Here is a 17,328-nt window from a genome sequence, read left to right on the forward strand (position 1 = left end):
CAGCCTCATAGCTTTTCCAATGACAAGTATGGATCTAAAAGGGTTACCTTCAAGTTAGGAGGTAAGCATACAGGTTGAGGTTACTGTCAATTGTTAGGCCTCATTCACACAGGCGCTGAGACTTCTTGTCCCAATGTGACAGGCATTTAAGTGTGGGCAAGCAGCCCCAAACACAAACGTATGCATTCAGGGGCCCTCACCTGCACCCACAAATCTGTCACGTTAAGATGAGTGGCTGTGTCCATGCAGCCACTGCATCTCCATAGACTTGAATGGGCTGCCTGACTTTGAAAATGTTCCTTGTACTACTTTGGTCCGACTTTGATCCTACTTCAGGCCATTGAATATCACTAAAGTCGGATCAAAATCGGATCTCCGACTTGACTGATCCGACTTTGGCATGTGACTTGTGCTCTGATGATCTTGAAGGTAAACTCCACAGCAAATTTTTTAAAAAAAGGCATGTGTTCCCCCTCCAAGAGAATACCAGGCCCTTGGATCGACGTGGGGGTCCGCCCACCAAAATCCATACCAGACCCTTATCCGAGCACACAGCCTGGCAGGTCAGGAAAGGGGGTGGGGATGAGTGAGCGCCCCTCCTCCTCCTGAAACATACTAGGCCACATGCCCTTAACATGGGGGGTGAGTGCTTTGGGTTGGGTGCTTTTGGGCAGGCGGGCCCCAAAGTACCTTGTCCCCATGTTGATGAGGACAAGGGCCTCTTCCTGACAACCCTGGCCGTTGGTTATCGGGGTCTGTGGGCGGGGGGGCTTATCGGAATCTGGAAGCCTCCTTGTTAAATGTGGCCCGATACAGTTCAGGAGGGCAGGTGCTCGCTCGTCCCCACCCCCTTTCCTGACCTGTCAGGCTGTGTGTTCAGATAAGGGTCTGGTATGGATTTTGGGGGAACCCCAAGGGCCTGGTATGCTCTTGGAGGGGGAACCCATGGCAGTTTTTTTTTAATTTGTTGTGGAGTTTCCCCTAAAGATTCATACCAAACACAGTGCCTGGTATTGTCGGGGATCAAAATCGGATCCCTGTTCATTGAAGTCCGACGCATGTCAGACTTCAAGTCGCAGGGAAAAGTCGGATCCAAAGTGGTACTACTGTCGTGTAGTACCAGTGTGAACTCGGCCTGAGGCTGGGTTCACACTGGTACAACAAACGCTCTGACATTGGGAGCTCATTTCGCATAATGTGTGCAAATCAATGGTTTCCTATGAAAGCTATCTTAACTGGTCCACAGTGTTAATTTTGGCAACGAATCTCAATTTAGTTTTAGTCTTAGTCTGAGGACTAAAATGGCATTTTAATTTTAGTCCCATTTTAGTCTGGAGTGAAAAATTGAATATGTTATTATGGTATTGAGGTATGAACATGCACTACATACCAGTGTCTGGCTTTGGTCCTACTTCAGTCCATTGTTTTATAGACGTTTACCTAAGTGTTAAGGTGTAGGTTAAGTGTGTAAGGTGTGAGTGTTGAGTGTTTAAGGTGTAAGTGACGTTTTAGGATTTCGTATAGGGTTAGGCTAAAGTTAGGTTAAAGTCAGGCTTTGAGAGTATAAAGGGTCCTTTTTGGACACCAAGAGCTGCTATACCCTGGTTTCTCTGCAATGAAACCAACCTACTGCCATTGTATAGGTAAATGCTTTGAATGAACATAGCTACAGTATACTGATAATTGAGCACATTGATGGGGGTCATCACAGCACCACTTCTAGCAGCTCTGTTTACTTAGCTACTGTAGCATTAAGGAATGATACAGACATTGTCCTGTTTGTTTGATTGTAACATTCCCCATCGTTAGACAGGATCAAGCAAGTAGGCAACAAAGAAAACATTTCCGGAACCCCTATTATTACAGTGTGTATATATAAAAATATGCCAACACAGACCAAACACAAAAGGAATCCACCCCATAACATCTGCACAATTAACAAGGAACAGGAAAGCCCCATACACACTATCAGATTTTCTGCTGATTTTTGTCTTCAGATTTACCAAAACCATGCAGTGCGAGGGCCTGCCTGATTGCATGCAAACTGAAATTCCTAGGGTCTGACCTCATATTATATGATTTTGGTAAATCTTAAGGAATAAATCAGCAGAAAATCTGATAGTGTGTATGGGGCTTTACTGTTACATGTGTAGTAGCAGTGAAGATCTTTTGTAGGTCCCTCCAAATATGTTTTTCAGAAGAAGATGCTATAGCTGGGAAGACTACTGCTTTGGCACCACCCGGCAGGTGATGCAGGCACACCCGCGGAGCAAAGTCTAAGCCCTTGTACACACGGTCGGACATTCCGACGGAAAATGTCCGATCGGACCGTGTTGTCGGATAATCCGACCGACAAAGTTTTAGAGCAGGGCTATAAAATTTTCTGACAACATGATCCGATCGGACTTTGTCCGATCGTTTTTGTAGAGAATTCCGATCGGACAAAGTGCCACGCATGCTCAGATCAAATTCCTAGACAAAAGCTATCGGCTACTAGCCTGAACGTAGTCCTGTCGTAATGAAATAACGTCACCACGTTCTGAACGATCGCACTTTCCGACAACTTTGTCCGACCGTGTGTATGCAACAGTTTCGGACAAAATCCGTCTGACAAAATCCAACGGATTTGGTTGTCAGAATGTCCGACCGTGTGTACAAGTGACAGCTGGTCTTTGCTAGAGCTCCTGATAGAGGAGATGGGCTGGAAACCCTAGTGGTCCCAGTTTTCTTCCTTGGAAGCTGTAACCGGGTCATGGCCCTCAGGACTATGCCACTAGGGGAGTACCTGGAACAGAATGGCTATGGAGTGGATACTATACACAAAATGCTAGGCAGAAGAGTAGTCAGGTCCAAGTAGAGGTTGTGAGAAGGTACAGGCAAAAGAGCAGTCAAGTCCAGGCAGAGGTCATGAGCAGTCAGAGCTCAGGTCCAGACAGATGTCATGGGCAGGCAACAGGCAAGAGAGTAGTGTGGAGTAAGCCATCAATAGGGCAATTCAGGAAGTATAGTAGAATAGCTGGGGATAGGACACAGCTCCTGCCACTGTAAAGACTGGTGCCTAAATACCTTTTTGATTAGGGGTCATTTTAGGGAATTCTAGAAAACTTGGGAGGGATTCTGTCATTTTAGGGAGTTCTGGAAGTCCTGGCTTCTGCGAGTACTGTAACAACCACATATTACATAGATGGCAATGTGTCACATTTTCCCATATGAAAGTGTTGCCAGTCAGGCTGCTCCCATAATGTTCCGGATTCCAGCAGGAACACCCAAAGCAGCTCAGCGTGTTTTTTAGACACTTGAGTACTATATGTATGAGATGGAAAACTGAACAGTCAATTGGCCTGAGAAACATTCACTTTCAATGATAATGATAAACAGGACATATAGAGAGGGTGAATCTCCTTAAAGTGGTTGTAAAGTCAGAAGTTTTTTTTTTATCTTAATGCATTCTATGCATTAAGAAAAAAGCCTTCCGTGTGCAGCTGCTCCTCCAGCACCCTCCAATATTTACTGGAGCCCCATCTCTGTTCAGCGATGCCCATGAGTGTCTCAGCCATCCAGGACTCTCCCTCCTGATTGGCTGAGACACAGCAGCGGCGCCATTGGCCCCTGCTGCTGACAATCAAAGTCAGTTAGCCAATCAGGAGAGAGAGGGGTGAGGCCGAACTGCAGCTCTGTGTCTGAATGGACACACGGAGCTGCAGCGTGGCTTGGGTACACCCATATGAAGCTGCTTGATGTGGGGGCACTCAACAGGAGTGAGGGGCCAGGAGCACAGAAGAGGGACCCAAGAAGAGGAGAATCGGAGCTGCTCTGTGCAAAACCACTGCAACAGAGCAGGTAAGTATAACATGTTTGTTATTTTTATAGAAAAGAAACCCCAAAACAAGACTTTACAATGACCTTAATGGGGGCACAGACAATAATTAAACAATTAAAAAAAAAAAAAATTCAAAGGAGAGGTTTGCCTTAAAAAAATTGGATGCCTGCCAGAAACCTTTTCACATAGAAAACCGACGGTCCCCTGGTCTCACACTCCCCCTTATCCACTTATCACTTGCTGCTCAAATCTACTTTCTGCATATGTCATTAGCCTGGGGTAGTAATTAGAAGTGTAGACTTTTGATAAAGTCTACATTTGCATATCAGAAACAGTGTTTTCTTTAACTCCTTCCCATTCACCCACAATGGCCCTTTAACTGGGTCTTAAAGTGGGAGTAAACTCCCATGCATAATTTGTACCTATAGGTAAGCTTATAATGAGGCTTACCTATAGGTACTGTAAATATCTCCTAAACATGCAAAGTTCAGGAGATATTTAATTTTACTGCAGCAGGTAACGTTGCCGGCTTATGTGCTCTGAAGGAACAGCCGCCTGGGTCCTGTGCCGTAAACGCCCACTCCCGCGTGCATGCGCGCGAGTAACGTCATCGCGGCTCTGGCCACTCACACAGCCTATCGCTTTAAGACCGAGGGGGGAGATGTATTTGCCAATAACATGACCATTGTGATTGACTGTCACAGTGGTCGCATAATCAGGAGCCCATCTCAGCGGCCCTCAATCATAACTCAGCCACTGTCCTGGGAACATGCAACTAGCACATTCTCATTACAGAAACCGTAGCCCCCAAGGGCGCATATATATGCATTTTGTTGGTGTTAAGGCCCGCCCTTTTTGTCGCTGCATATATGCGTTATGTTGGATAAAATAAATAGTGCATCTGAAGCAACTGTTGGAGCAGATTGTGAGGGTACCATTATACATGCCCCAAAGTACATGCTTGTGGAATGGAAAGGGTTACTTTAAAGTTGATTATTTGTGATCACTTGATCAGCAATACCTACTCATCTAAAGAAATCTTTATATGGCCTTTTATAAACTATTTAAAAAGAACCTATAATGGTTTCCGGACAAATTGTATTACCATTATCTTGTACGTTTTTATGTTTTTAAACTAAAGTGTTTATTTATTTTTTTATTAAAAAAAATATATATTTTACAAATAAACATTTAGGGTCCCCCATGACACCAGAATCACAGAGCTTCATAGAAGTTCTAAAGGAAAAGCACAGTAGAAGCTGCTTGGTTTCTCTTTGTGTTTGAAATTGGAACTGAAACTAAACAGAGAAGGTAGGGTGGGGGGAAGGAGCCATCCTCTGACTCATTCAGCTGTGTGTTTGTGATCTTCAGCTACTGATGCCTGTGAACAACAAGCATTTTACCAGCTAAGGATAATTTATTATTTGAGCTGGAAAGATTATTTTTATGTCCTGACCATAATAAATAAAACAAACATTTTATAGACATTGCCTTTAAAATCACCCATCGATCGCAATAGAACAGAACTTATACTAGAGAAATTATAATATAAACTGATGCGGGTGTCATCATTTATTCAGTAGAAAACATGGCTGTTGAAAAAGACATTGTGAATTATTTAAAACAAAATCGCCATAAATTGTCTCTTTATCCCAAATGACCTTTAACCTTTGCTTGTTTTTCAACAGAATAGCCCCATTGTATGGCATAAATTTGTTAGTCTGCATCCAAGAGAGCTGAAGAGCAGCATACCGAGCCGCCACCACAGACATAGTAACGCGGTCAGAGTGCCGACCTATTCTGGGCTACGTTTCCATTAATGTTATTTATATTGTTAGGCTAAAAGGTAAAGTCAGCAAGTGGCACATGCAGTTTAGCTCACGTCACCCTGAGTAATATTAATGGGAAACACTGTCTACACCATTTACTAATTTAGGCTCTTAGTTCTCATACCGAAGGGCATGTTCATCATCAAGAATATTTGTATAAAATTAGATATGAAAACCTTTTTTGTAATTCATGACGTTAGGCTTTGGGAAAGCATATACCGAATTGCCTATACAGTAGCATACACATGAGTCATGGCTTAGTAACTAATTGGTTCCGGGATGGTAATAAATCAATTTATCACAACAAAGAGCTTTTCTGGAGATCAGAAGCTTGAAATGGGCCAGGAACCATTATGACTAAAAAGATTCACAGATGAGAAAAAAAATCAATTTCCTTTATAAAAAAAAAAACAATTGCCGATATAGTAAAAGTACAAGAGCTCTATGATGAGGATGCTTTGCTAAAGTATTACTTTATCTGTTCTGGCATAGTCCTCCTTGTGTTATATAGCATGATTTTAAAGCTGAACTCCAATAAACTTTTATTGTATAGGTACATTGGTCCAACTTGGACCCTGAGTATGCATACAGTATACTTGAAATAATCGCTGCTAAACCCTATCCAGTCTATGTGGTTAACATGTATAAGTTGTCCTCAGCCTTGCACCACTCCACATGCCATGTCCTCTCCATTCTATACATACAATGTATCATGTCTGAGGAATCTCCCTTTATTTAAGCTGGAAGTCACTGTAGTAGTATTTGCCACTACTACATTGCTGTCTTTTGGGTCCCATGCTGCCATTCTCAATGACTACAATGCTCTCTTTAATTGGACAAGGTGGAGAGGTTGGTGGTAATGTCACAATCTCTATAGAGAATTCACTGAGAAAATGGCAAGGTTTTCTGTGCATGGCACCCATATCGAGCGGGCAACCCTCTATGGTTACTATGCAGCAAGGCAGCTACTCAGCATGGAACCAGGAAGATAGCAGCAATCACTGTAGAAGTGAAGACTATTACAGTGATTTCCAGCTTCCATAGGGTACCCACCAGGTATGGCACATACATATTTTGATTCAAGCGGGACAAAAGTAACTATACAATAAAATCCATTCCTGGAATTCAGATTTAAAGGCATAGTTCACCTTTACAAAATAACAGCCTTTGCAGGTAAGGGGTGCCTGTAGATAAAAACAAACTTTGCAGCTTTGACCACAGTTAAATAATGCCCTGTTATAGGTGTAGGCCATTTATGTACCTCCAGAAACCTGACTGAAAACCTCCCAGATATGGCATCACTCATTCTGCCTCATTTCTGGGACATTGCTAAGAATACTTCCGTATCTGCAGTGGCTCCTGTTACTTGCACGGTCTCAACATAGCCTACTCTGGGTGCACACTCCTCTGTGAAGAAGTACCATGAAGTTTCCAGCCACTCTGTGCACACATACGTTTTCTCTCTGAGAACCAATCACAGCCATCACAACACTAGTATTGTTTACAGAAAATCAGTCCATTCACTATGGAGGAAGCTCACCATTCTTTGTTGTGAATAGGCTGAATGTTTGTAGGCACATCAGGAGGATCAAAATGCCATTAAAAGTGTTGAAAAGCCTCTTTTTTTAATAAAAGTAACAAACATTTCTATACTATGCCACCCAAAATCCAAGGAGCACCTTTAAGGGGTTGTAAAGCCTTGTTCTTTTTCTAAATAAAAATAACAAACATGCCTATACTCACCTGCTCTGTGCAAATGTTTTTCACAGAGCCCCCCCAATCCTCCTCTTCTGGGTTGCCCCTACAGGGCTCTAGGCCCTTCCTCTTCATCGGGTGCCCCCAAGTCGGTTTCCCTGAGGGCACCCATGTGGGCTCGCTCCTGAGTCCCACTGCTGCATCCATTGACACAGACAGCAGGACTCAGCCCCGCCCCCCGCATCACTGGATTTGATTGTCCAATGAAGAGAGAGACAGCTGCTGAAGCCGCTGTGGTCATACACATAGCTGAATAGGGTCAGGCTCAGGTAAGAAAAAGGCTGGGTCTGGGGGGAGTTGCAGCACAGAAGTTTTTTCATCTAAATGCATAGATTGCATTAAGGTGTAAAATTTTGAGACTTTACAACCACTTTAACTAATCATGATGCTAGGGCGGGCGGATTAGTTTTATGATCTCTGTTTCATCCAATCAGAGAACGCCTTGTATTCGTTCAGAGAATACAAGATGTTCTCTGAATGATGGAGGTGCTGAGCAGACCCCTGTGTTCAATATACAGATGGAAGTCACTTGAGCAGCACCCGGAAGAGACCAGCGCTGACTGTATAGAGCACATACTGCTACAGTGGATTTCTGCATCCCCAGACTCAAACTCAGACTTTAATTTAGGTAACAGATTTATAATTGTAACTCATTATATATACAAGAATAAAATATGTAGACATCAAGACTACAGCAATATCAACAGCAGCTCTGCTCGTCCACTTCACCGAATGTACCCACCATGCCCTATAACAGAAGTACACCGCATTTCAGAGCTACGTCTACCCATTATAAAATATTTTCCATGTTGTACCATACTGAAGTGCTGGGAAGGGAATGTTTAGACAAATGATAAAGGCCAGCCAATAAGATGATTTTCTGCACATACTGTAGTATATTCTACAGTAAAATGTTTTGTTAAATATACGTGAGTGTAGCGGGATTGTTACGTGTGGGGATATTACACGGAAACATGTTATTGGAGTATACTTTGTAATGTGTAACCACAGATTGATTTTCCTTTGCAAGATACAGCATATTAGCTTGGTAGATCTGACATTTAGTGCTGATTATTTTTATTTTTTTTAAGTAAATTTGAGCTTTAAGTTGGCCAAAGAAAGGGCTCACCAAACTCCAAACTGAGGACATAAGTACAATTCAAGTGGAATTCCAAAAATGATTTGAAGCTGAGAATTCAGCCGTATGCATGTAAATAAGATAAGTCTTGTTACTGCGATGTTCCTGTAGACAGTCTGGTATCTGATGCCATATTATGGAAACCAGGATAGCAATGTGATAGCCATGCTTGCTCTATCTACACATGGAACATTCCATCGCTTAACATGGTTACTGTGTGCATTGCAAAGTGCACATCTAAGGAAGCAGAGAGAGGGATGGTCTGCTCTACAGAATGCTGAACGTGCAAACAATCCCACTCTATGATCCTGGCAACGCACACCTAAAACTGAGTAATATAGTAATGGCAAGCAATAAATGTACAAGTTGACATTATAGCCAAGGTCCACAGCATTGGTAGTCCAGTCATAAGTGGCCAGTAGTCCAGGTAGTCCAGTCCTAAAATATACAGGCTCAATCAATAATGAAAAAAGCAAAATGTGGTCAACCCCACAACAATATAATATTTTGCTTATAGTTTCATAGTTTCATAGTTAGTAAGGTTGAATAAAGACACCAGTCCATCCAGTTCAACCTGAGTGAGTGTCTACAATTGTCCCTATCCCTGTACATTGCACACTCACATTGGTCCATACCCTCAAGGCGCCCACAATCCAAGGTCCCCATTCATATACTAGGGCCAATTTTGGACAGAAGCCAATTAACCTACCTGCATGTCTTTGGATTGTGGGAGGAAACCGGAGTACCCGGAGGAAACCCACGCAGGCACAGGGAGAACATGCAAACTCCAGGCAGGTGGTGTCGTGGTTGGGATTTGAACCAGCGACCCTTCTTACTGCTAGGTGAGAGTGCTACCCACTACACCACTGTGCCGCATAAAATAAAATCTGGTTATTATAGATAAGAGGTCCAAAGACAGGCAGATCACTCATCAACACCTTCTGCAAACAATTGATCTTTCTGTTTTCCTCTGGATTGTGCAGATCAACTCACGAGTGAACTGAGCTGCTAGATTTCTGGCTTCACCATTAATGGTTACCAATCAACCATCTTGTCCTCTCTTTGGCAGAACATATAGTATAATAGTGATACTGAGAAAATCAACCATCTTTACAGTGAGGATCCTAAGGCCAGCCATAGAAGAATTGAAATATAAATGTTCTGTTGATCAAAAAACAAAAATGGCGCATACGTTTGTGCCATTATTTGTTTTGGTTTTTCTAAACAAAATCCACCATGTTGGATCAGGCACTTTCAATTGCAGCGTGTCATGGCTGGCACACTAATGATGTGAAAAACGAATGACCAAGAACTTTCATTTAGTTTTTGACTCATCTATGGCTGGCCTACGCTGCCACTGAATGACTCTCTTATCAGAACTACTATTATAGTACTCTACTATTACTTTAGTCTGATATGGGAAATGACCAGGGTCAAGTTTGTGTGCTCTTCTTACTTACGAATATTTAAGAAACTAACTGCTATAGCTTCCATCAACTGAAATAATTAACAGTGACAGTGAGCACTCTGTTTATGTCAACATTCTATCATGGTTGACTATTTTTTTAACCCATAAATTGCAAACTCCCTATCTATGATAAACCCCCTCAATTTTTTGCCCAACCTTCTCTGGAGGGATTGCTGGAGTGGAGCACTTGTTCCTTGTCAGCAATGGGGCTTAAGTTTTAAATGGAGGGTAATAAAGCACCCACCTGTTGCATAAAACACACCTGCCAGGGACAGAAACAAAGCTGGTGTGGCACTATATGATGCAGAACACTTATGTCCCGTACACACGACCGGTTTTCCCGCCAGAATAAACTCTGAAGGTTTTTCCGATGGAGTTCCTCTGAAACTGTCCTGCGTACACACAATCACACCGAAGTCCGATCGACAAGAACGTGGTGACGTACAGCACGTATGAAGGGACTAGAAAAAGGAAGTTCAATAGCCAGTAGCCAATGGATTCGGTCTTGTACTTGCTTCAGAGCATGCACTGTTTTTAGTCTGTTGGAACGGCATACAGACGAGCGGTTTTCCCAATAGGAATTGGTTCCGTCAGAAATATTTAGAACATGTTCTATTTCTAGGTCCATCAGAATTTTCAAAAAAAAAGTCAGATGAGGCATACACATGATCGGTATATACGATGAAAAGCTTCCGTCTGACTTTTTCTGTCGGACATTCCGCTTGTGAGTACGTGGCATTACAGTTCCAATCTACAAAGCTTTGACACGTACTGGTGAAGAAGAAGCTTGTCAACTTCCTCTGGCCTCCTACACATTCTTCTTTGACCGTATCTATCAAAGACTGCCAAAATGAATGTGCAGGTGCAGTAGCACTACCAGGAAGTGTATCAGCTTTGCAGCTGGGAGGAATTGGGGTTAGATGGGAGGACAGCTGAAGGTAATATTATACCAGATCACATTTTTGTGTGACATCTACTTTAAGGGCATAAAGGCTGGGATAACTATGGTGGGCAACCAACATGCCCATGACTGCCCAGGCTGAGAGAATTATCAGGGCTGTCTTTGCTGGCTGCTCCCACTGAAAACACTAGCTGTTGGGTTGCCATGCTGAAGAAAATAGCTTCAATGCTTCGTAAGTCAGCAACCCAAAACAAGAAATTGGATAGTGACTGAATTCAGAACTTCAGGTTTGTAATTCAGAAAGTATTAAAGAATATGTTACCCTAACTTTTCATATTCCTGATATGTGTCAGTTGTAACATGTACTTGTGTTAAAAGGTAACCTGTTCTCTTTCTATTGGGTCCTTTGTGTGATATCCCTGGTTGATCCTGCCAGTCCCTCTGTTTTCCTATTTCAAACTGACAACACTATGCATGACAGAACATCCCATCCAGTGTGGTCAGCTTTGTGTTTCCTCCTGAATACCTGATTTATTTATTTTTTTGTACTGAAACACTGAGGCTCCATTCACACTTTGCGATTAGGAATCACAGCAATTACAAATTTCATGGTGATCACTGCACAACGCGAGTTTGGCTGCCATTATCCTTTAATGGCACTCCATATGCAATGCAATTCTACTGTGACTGTTGTGAGGATTGTGCGGTACTCGCAGGAAACCGCACATTAAAAAACAAATGCATGAGGCTTGTCGTCTGAAAAGGCGCAGGAGCTTTTTCTTTGGGTGACAAACACACATGGGGCAGCCCATTGAAGTAAATGGGCTGGCCCTATGCATTATGCAAAGTGGCGTGCAAATCGCTCAAATAAAGTTGCACTTGTTTCCGCTAAGCGAAAGAGTGAATGCAGTCTGAGCCACAACTGAGAGTCAAGCATTTGGCTCACAGTTACGGCCAGGTTCCATTTCAATGGGCAAATTTGACAGGCAGTGCCATCTGTCAAGCACAACAGCTGAGTTGATTTTGCCGCCAAGCAAAGCATTATGGCAGCAGCAAGTGTAAGGCCCCTTCTGGCTGTATGTTATCTTTTAGGTAGAGAGAAAGAGAGAGAGAGAAATGTATATATTGATATAAACTGTATATACAGAGCTTCAAATTCACAGTAAAATAAAAGCTGATCATTTCTTTCTTTCATCGAGTAGATGCGGAAATTTCTAGAAAATAAAGTACTCCAGTGAAGTTAAACTGAAGGTCTGGAGATCACATTGGACCCTCTTCCATTGCACATTTCCACACTTATGGCTTATGGTGGCCATACACGGTTCCATATTTTTATCCGATCAATGCGCAATTCAAACAAAATGATCAAATCTGCAAACGATTGAATATCAATACCTTTCCTTCTGATGGATTTAGACTCAATTTTGATCTGATTCAATCAAATGGCCAGAGCAGAAAATTATTGATCATTTTGCATCGATTAGCAGCACTGAGATACTTTGTTCAGATGATTATATTTTGATCAATTAGATCAGGCGATTACATGGTGGAAATAGAGATGTGAATTATAACTTATGATCATAAGTTACAATCGTATCTTAACTATTGATCAAAACATTCCTGTATGTGGCATATCGATCGAGACATTGATCAGAAAAGAAACTGGTCTTTTACCTAAGCATGTGTGGCCACCGTTAGATAAATAAAACGTCTGATTATTTTTATACTACTTCTCTTCTGTTATAGAAACAATCATTACTATTCCCAGTGTTTGTGTTTCTGTATATTTTGTATCATAAACAATGACAGTTGCATTGCTAACCCCTTCTAGAGGCCATGTACCCTATACATGGCTGATCACCGCTTAGCACTTCCAATGCAAAATACAGCAACAACTGTCACATGTCCCTATACCTACCAACATCATCTCAACATCGTATATACAGAATGGAAAAGTTACCTGAGTGCTGACAGGTGCCAATAATCTCGCGTTCTACCATTTCCAGTGCAAATAGTAACAATCTGATGAAACTAATTAAAGTGCTATCAAACCCAAAATTAAAAATGTAATATATTGCAGTTTACCAATCCCTAGATTGTTAAAATCACCTATTTTCCCTCTCTGTTTTTACCTGGTGATCACATTTATTAGGTTGGGCTGCATTTGTTTTCTTTTTAAGGTTTTCCCCCTCTGTTTTCACCTGGTGATCTGGCCAGTAAACACACCTCCTGTATTAGAGTTACCCCCACTCTGGATGAAGGAGCACAGTGGGGCACATTTGGAAAGCAGCATTGTCAGTCTGCAGAGGAGGGGAGTGTTATGCCACATACACACAGAAAAGGTGCAACGATCTTCCCGACGGACTTTCGACAAAGTTACGATGGACTTCTGAACGAACGGACTTGCCCACACACGAACGACTAAAGTCCGTTCGAAAGACCGCTCGTTTTGAACGCGATGACGTACGACGGGACTAGAAAAGGAAGATCAATAGCCAGTAGCCAATAGCTGCCCTTGCGTCTTATTTGGTCAGTCGGACCAGCATACAGACGAACGGTTTTCCCGATAGGAATTGAGTCGGACAAATTGGAAGCATGTTCTATTTCTAGGTCCATCTGAATTTTTTAATGAAAAACAATCAAACTATCCCACACACGATTGGACTATCCAAGGGAGTGATTCCGTCAGACCTATTCTGCCGGAAAGTCGGGTCGAGTGTACGCGGCATTAGATGTACTAGCAGATTTAGATACACTAACAAATTGAAGCTAACACTGTATAATAACTAACAGCACACAGTTTCTTTTTAAAGTGGTTGTACACCCTGTACAACCACTTTTACCTACAGGTAAGCCTATATTTAGGTTTGCCTGTAGATGCTGGAAATATCTCCTAAACCTCCACGGTTTGGGAGATATTTACAATAAAGCTATGCGCTGATGTCTACGGCACATGTGCACTTTAGAAAGGGCAGATTGTGCCGTTTCTAAAGGGGGTGATGCCGTGACTGACGGCTCCAGGGCGCATTCCTCTTTAAGATAAAGGTTTTACATATGGAAGATGATCATTAAGAACACACAAAATATATTCAGCACAAAAAACTTCACCCTAATGATCTGTAATGGTCAATAGGAACCAAAATTATAAATGAGATCACATTGTTCCTAGACTGGACCTATGGTGGGTTGGGTCCATAGATGGTGCAATTCAATTAGTCAGTCAATCCAAATGCAGTATGTGGTCCCTATGTTGGGACTCAGAACCATGTGGGTGGATAGGCTAAGTCCCAACTCTGTGAGGGATATGGAAACATAGAAGCCTTGTAGTCTATAGGCAGAGATAGGGACCAACATAGGGACCACATAATGCATTTGGATTGATGGACTGATTGAATTGCACCATCTATGAACCCACCATAGGTCAGGTCTAGGAACAATGTGATCTCATTTACAATTTTGGTTCCTATTGACCATTAGAGATCATTAGGGTGATTTTTTTTTTGTGCTGGACATATTGTATATATTCTTCATGTTCTACATAGCTCAGTCTCCTTCGACTAATTCAGCTGCAGACTATCTGTCCTGGATACTTGCTAGACCCGAATTTTGAGCGCTTGTTTTTCCCTATTGGGATTGTTATTACTTTTAGAAGCTGATCATTGTAAGCAACTCTATCAGTGGTAAATGGTTTGTCTCAACCCTCGAAATGCTACAGCTGCAGAACAGCTTATCTTTTGAAAAACAGACTTATTGGAAGGATCACCAGGTGAAAATAAAAGAAAGACTAAAAAAAGAAAACAAATGCATCCATCCCATCTAAGAATTGGTAAGATGCAATATAATAAATGTCAAATCACATGTCAAAATGGCCAAATATGAACGTGGGCGGAAGGAAGGGTCCTGATTAAGTTTTTGGCATACATTATATAGGTAGATGATGGAAGGAAGGAGGTCCTCATCAAGTTTTTGGCATACATGATATTGGTAGAGGATGGGAAGGAAGGGGGTTCCTGATTAAGTTTTTGCCATACATGATGATATAGGTATAGGGTTTAGAATGGGGGGGGGAGTCCTGATTACATTTCTGGCATACCTGATATAGGTAGAGGATGGAAGGAAGGGTCCAGATTAAGTTTTTGGCATACATGACATAGGTAGAGGATGGAAAGAAGGGTCCAGATTAAGTTTTTGGCATACATGATATAAGTAGAGGATGGGAAAGAAGGGGGAGCGGTCCTGATTAAGTTTTTGGTATACATGCTATAGGTAGAGGACAGAAGGAAGGGGGTCCCGATTAAGTTTTCGGTATACATGATATAGGTAGAGGGTAGAAAGGAAGGGGGGGCGGGGTCCTGATTAAGTTTTTGGTATAGGTGCTATAGGTAGAGGTTGAAAGGAAGGGGGGTCCTGATTAAGCTTTTGGTATACATGATATAGGTAGAAGATGGGAAGGAAGGGGGGGTCCTGATTAAGTTTGTGGTATACATGATATAAGTAGAGGATGGAAGGAAAGGGGATCCTGATTAAGCTTTTGGTATACATGATATAGACAGAGGATGGAAGGGGGGGGGGGGTCCTGATTAAGCTTTTGGTATACATGATAAAGGAAGGAGTTCGGCAAACAGACTGGGGTAGTGCTCGCACTGCATGACCATAGCTGTCCCCATAGTCTTGCAGAAGGGATAGTCTGCAGAGACAGTGACCCTGCAGACTCTCCCCCCATAGGATCCCTGTCACTTGTACTCACCAGCTGAGGGGCTCGGGTGTGATCTGCTTGTGAAGGGCTACAGAGAATCCGAATAGGCTGCCTTTGTCCCCATCCTTGATCAGGGTGTGTGTGACATCCAGATTGAAGGCTGTTCCCGTACACAGGAGGCAGGCGGCACCCAGCACTGCAGCCCACAGCTCGGGCATGCTGGAGGTGGATGGAGCGGTACGGCCGGGGATCTCCTCCTTCCAGGACAGCTGTACCTCCTGAGCCAGCCGCCTGTCACCCGACAACTGAGAGCGGGGAGTGATCAGGAGGACGGAGCTGTCATCGGACGGGGGAGGAGGGGGGAGGAGAGGAGCAGGTGGATGGAGGACACCTCGCTGTCACTTCCCACCACTAAGGATCATCAGGATGACGGGCTGGCAGCAGGCTGTGACCTCACACTCTGCAGGGAGGAATGTACAGGCAGGATGGTCATAGTAGTGAGAGCATGCCAACTCCTCCGATCACAGCTCTGCTGGGTGCACATCATCAGCCATGCCAACTCCTCCGATCACAGCTCTGCTGGGTGCACAACATCAGCCATGCCAACTCCTCCGATCACAGCTCTGCTGGGTGCACAACATCAGTCATGCCAACCCAATAGCGGGGGCATAGCTAACATACAAACACATCTCTATATGTCTTAGTGTCTAAAACTAATCTGGAGACTTCAAACATATATAAACCCATAAAATGTCACATGCTTGCAGATTACCATTCCTTAGATGTGATGATTGCATTATTAAGTTCACATTTGCTTATCCTCTGAAAAGTGATCCACAGTGGATTGATTTTCAGAGTGCAGTTAAGAGATGCTGTCAGACATTCTGGATTGCAGCGCAGACCCTTTGACTTGAATGTCTGGGTTTGACAAGAGCTGGCACCTGTTCAAATCGAAAGGTGTGGCTTGTGAACAGCCCCCTGCCAGTGGTGGCCTATCAATTAGGGGTGCACAGGTGCCACCCCCCCTATCCATGTGTCATGCCCCTTGATCTACATGCCAGTGGTAGCCCATCCATTAGGGGTGCACAGGCACCACCCCCCATGCTGTATTGGCAGTCACCTGTCAATACAGACCCCCCATCCAGTACAGACCCCCTCAGTACAGTCACCTACCAGTACACCCCTCCCCCCAGTACAGACCCCCTCAGTACAGTAACCTGCCACTACAGACCTCCCTCCAGTACAGACCCCCTCAGTACAGTCACTTGCCAGTATAGACCCCCCCGTACAGACCCCCTCAGTAGAGTCATCTGCCAGTACAGACCCCCCTCTCCCAGGACAGTCACTTACCAGCACAGACTCCTCTCCCTTGTACAGATGCCCCAGAGCAGTCACTGTTCCCCAATACAGACTCCTTAGGACAGTCACCACTCCCCAATACAGACCCCTCAAGTACAGAACCCCCCTCCCAATCCCAGTACAGACCCCTCAGGACAGTCACCCCCCCCCCCCAGTACTAACCCCTCAGGACAGTCAACCCCCAGTACAGACCCTTCAAGAAAGTCAGCACTCCACAGTACAAACCCCTCAGAACCATCACCCCTTCCCAGTACAGACCCCTCAGAACAGTGACCCCCCCCCCCCCCCATACAAACCCCTCCGGACAGTCACAACAACCTAGAACAGACCCCTCTGTGGAAAATCACTATTGCCCCCTTCCC

The 17,328-nt window shown here is 43.5% G+C and overlaps 1 protein-coding gene across 4 annotated transcripts in view; it reads right to left on the reverse strand.

The window, feature by feature from the left end:
- Window positions 1-16,037, reverse strand: part of ITGA7 (integrin subunit alpha 7) — a 206,745-nt gene extending 190,708 nt beyond the window's left edge. For 2 of the 4 annotated variants that reach the window (XM_077483360.1, XM_077483362.1), the window contains exon 1: window positions 15,659-16,033. In XM_077483360.1, the coding sequence (XP_077339486.1) occupies window positions 15,659-15,825 (167 nt within the window). In that variant the 5' untranslated portion in view covers window positions 15,826-16,033. Of the gene's footprint in view, window positions 1-15,658 lie in introns of all 4 variants that reach the window. The other 2 variants (XM_077483363.1, XM_077483361.1) reach the window with 2 other exon arrangements.
- Between the last annotated feature and the right edge of the window lie 1,291 nt (window positions 16,038-17,328).

The sequence above is a fragment of the Lithobates pipiens genome, unplaced genomic scaffold (assembly GCF_037356315.1).
Source record: "Lithobates pipiens isolate NorthernLeopardFrog02 unplaced genomic scaffold, aLitPip1_a1.2 Scaffold_16, whole genome shotgun sequence".
NCBI lineage: Eukaryota > Metazoa > Chordata > Amphibia > Anura > Ranidae > Lithobates > Lithobates pipiens.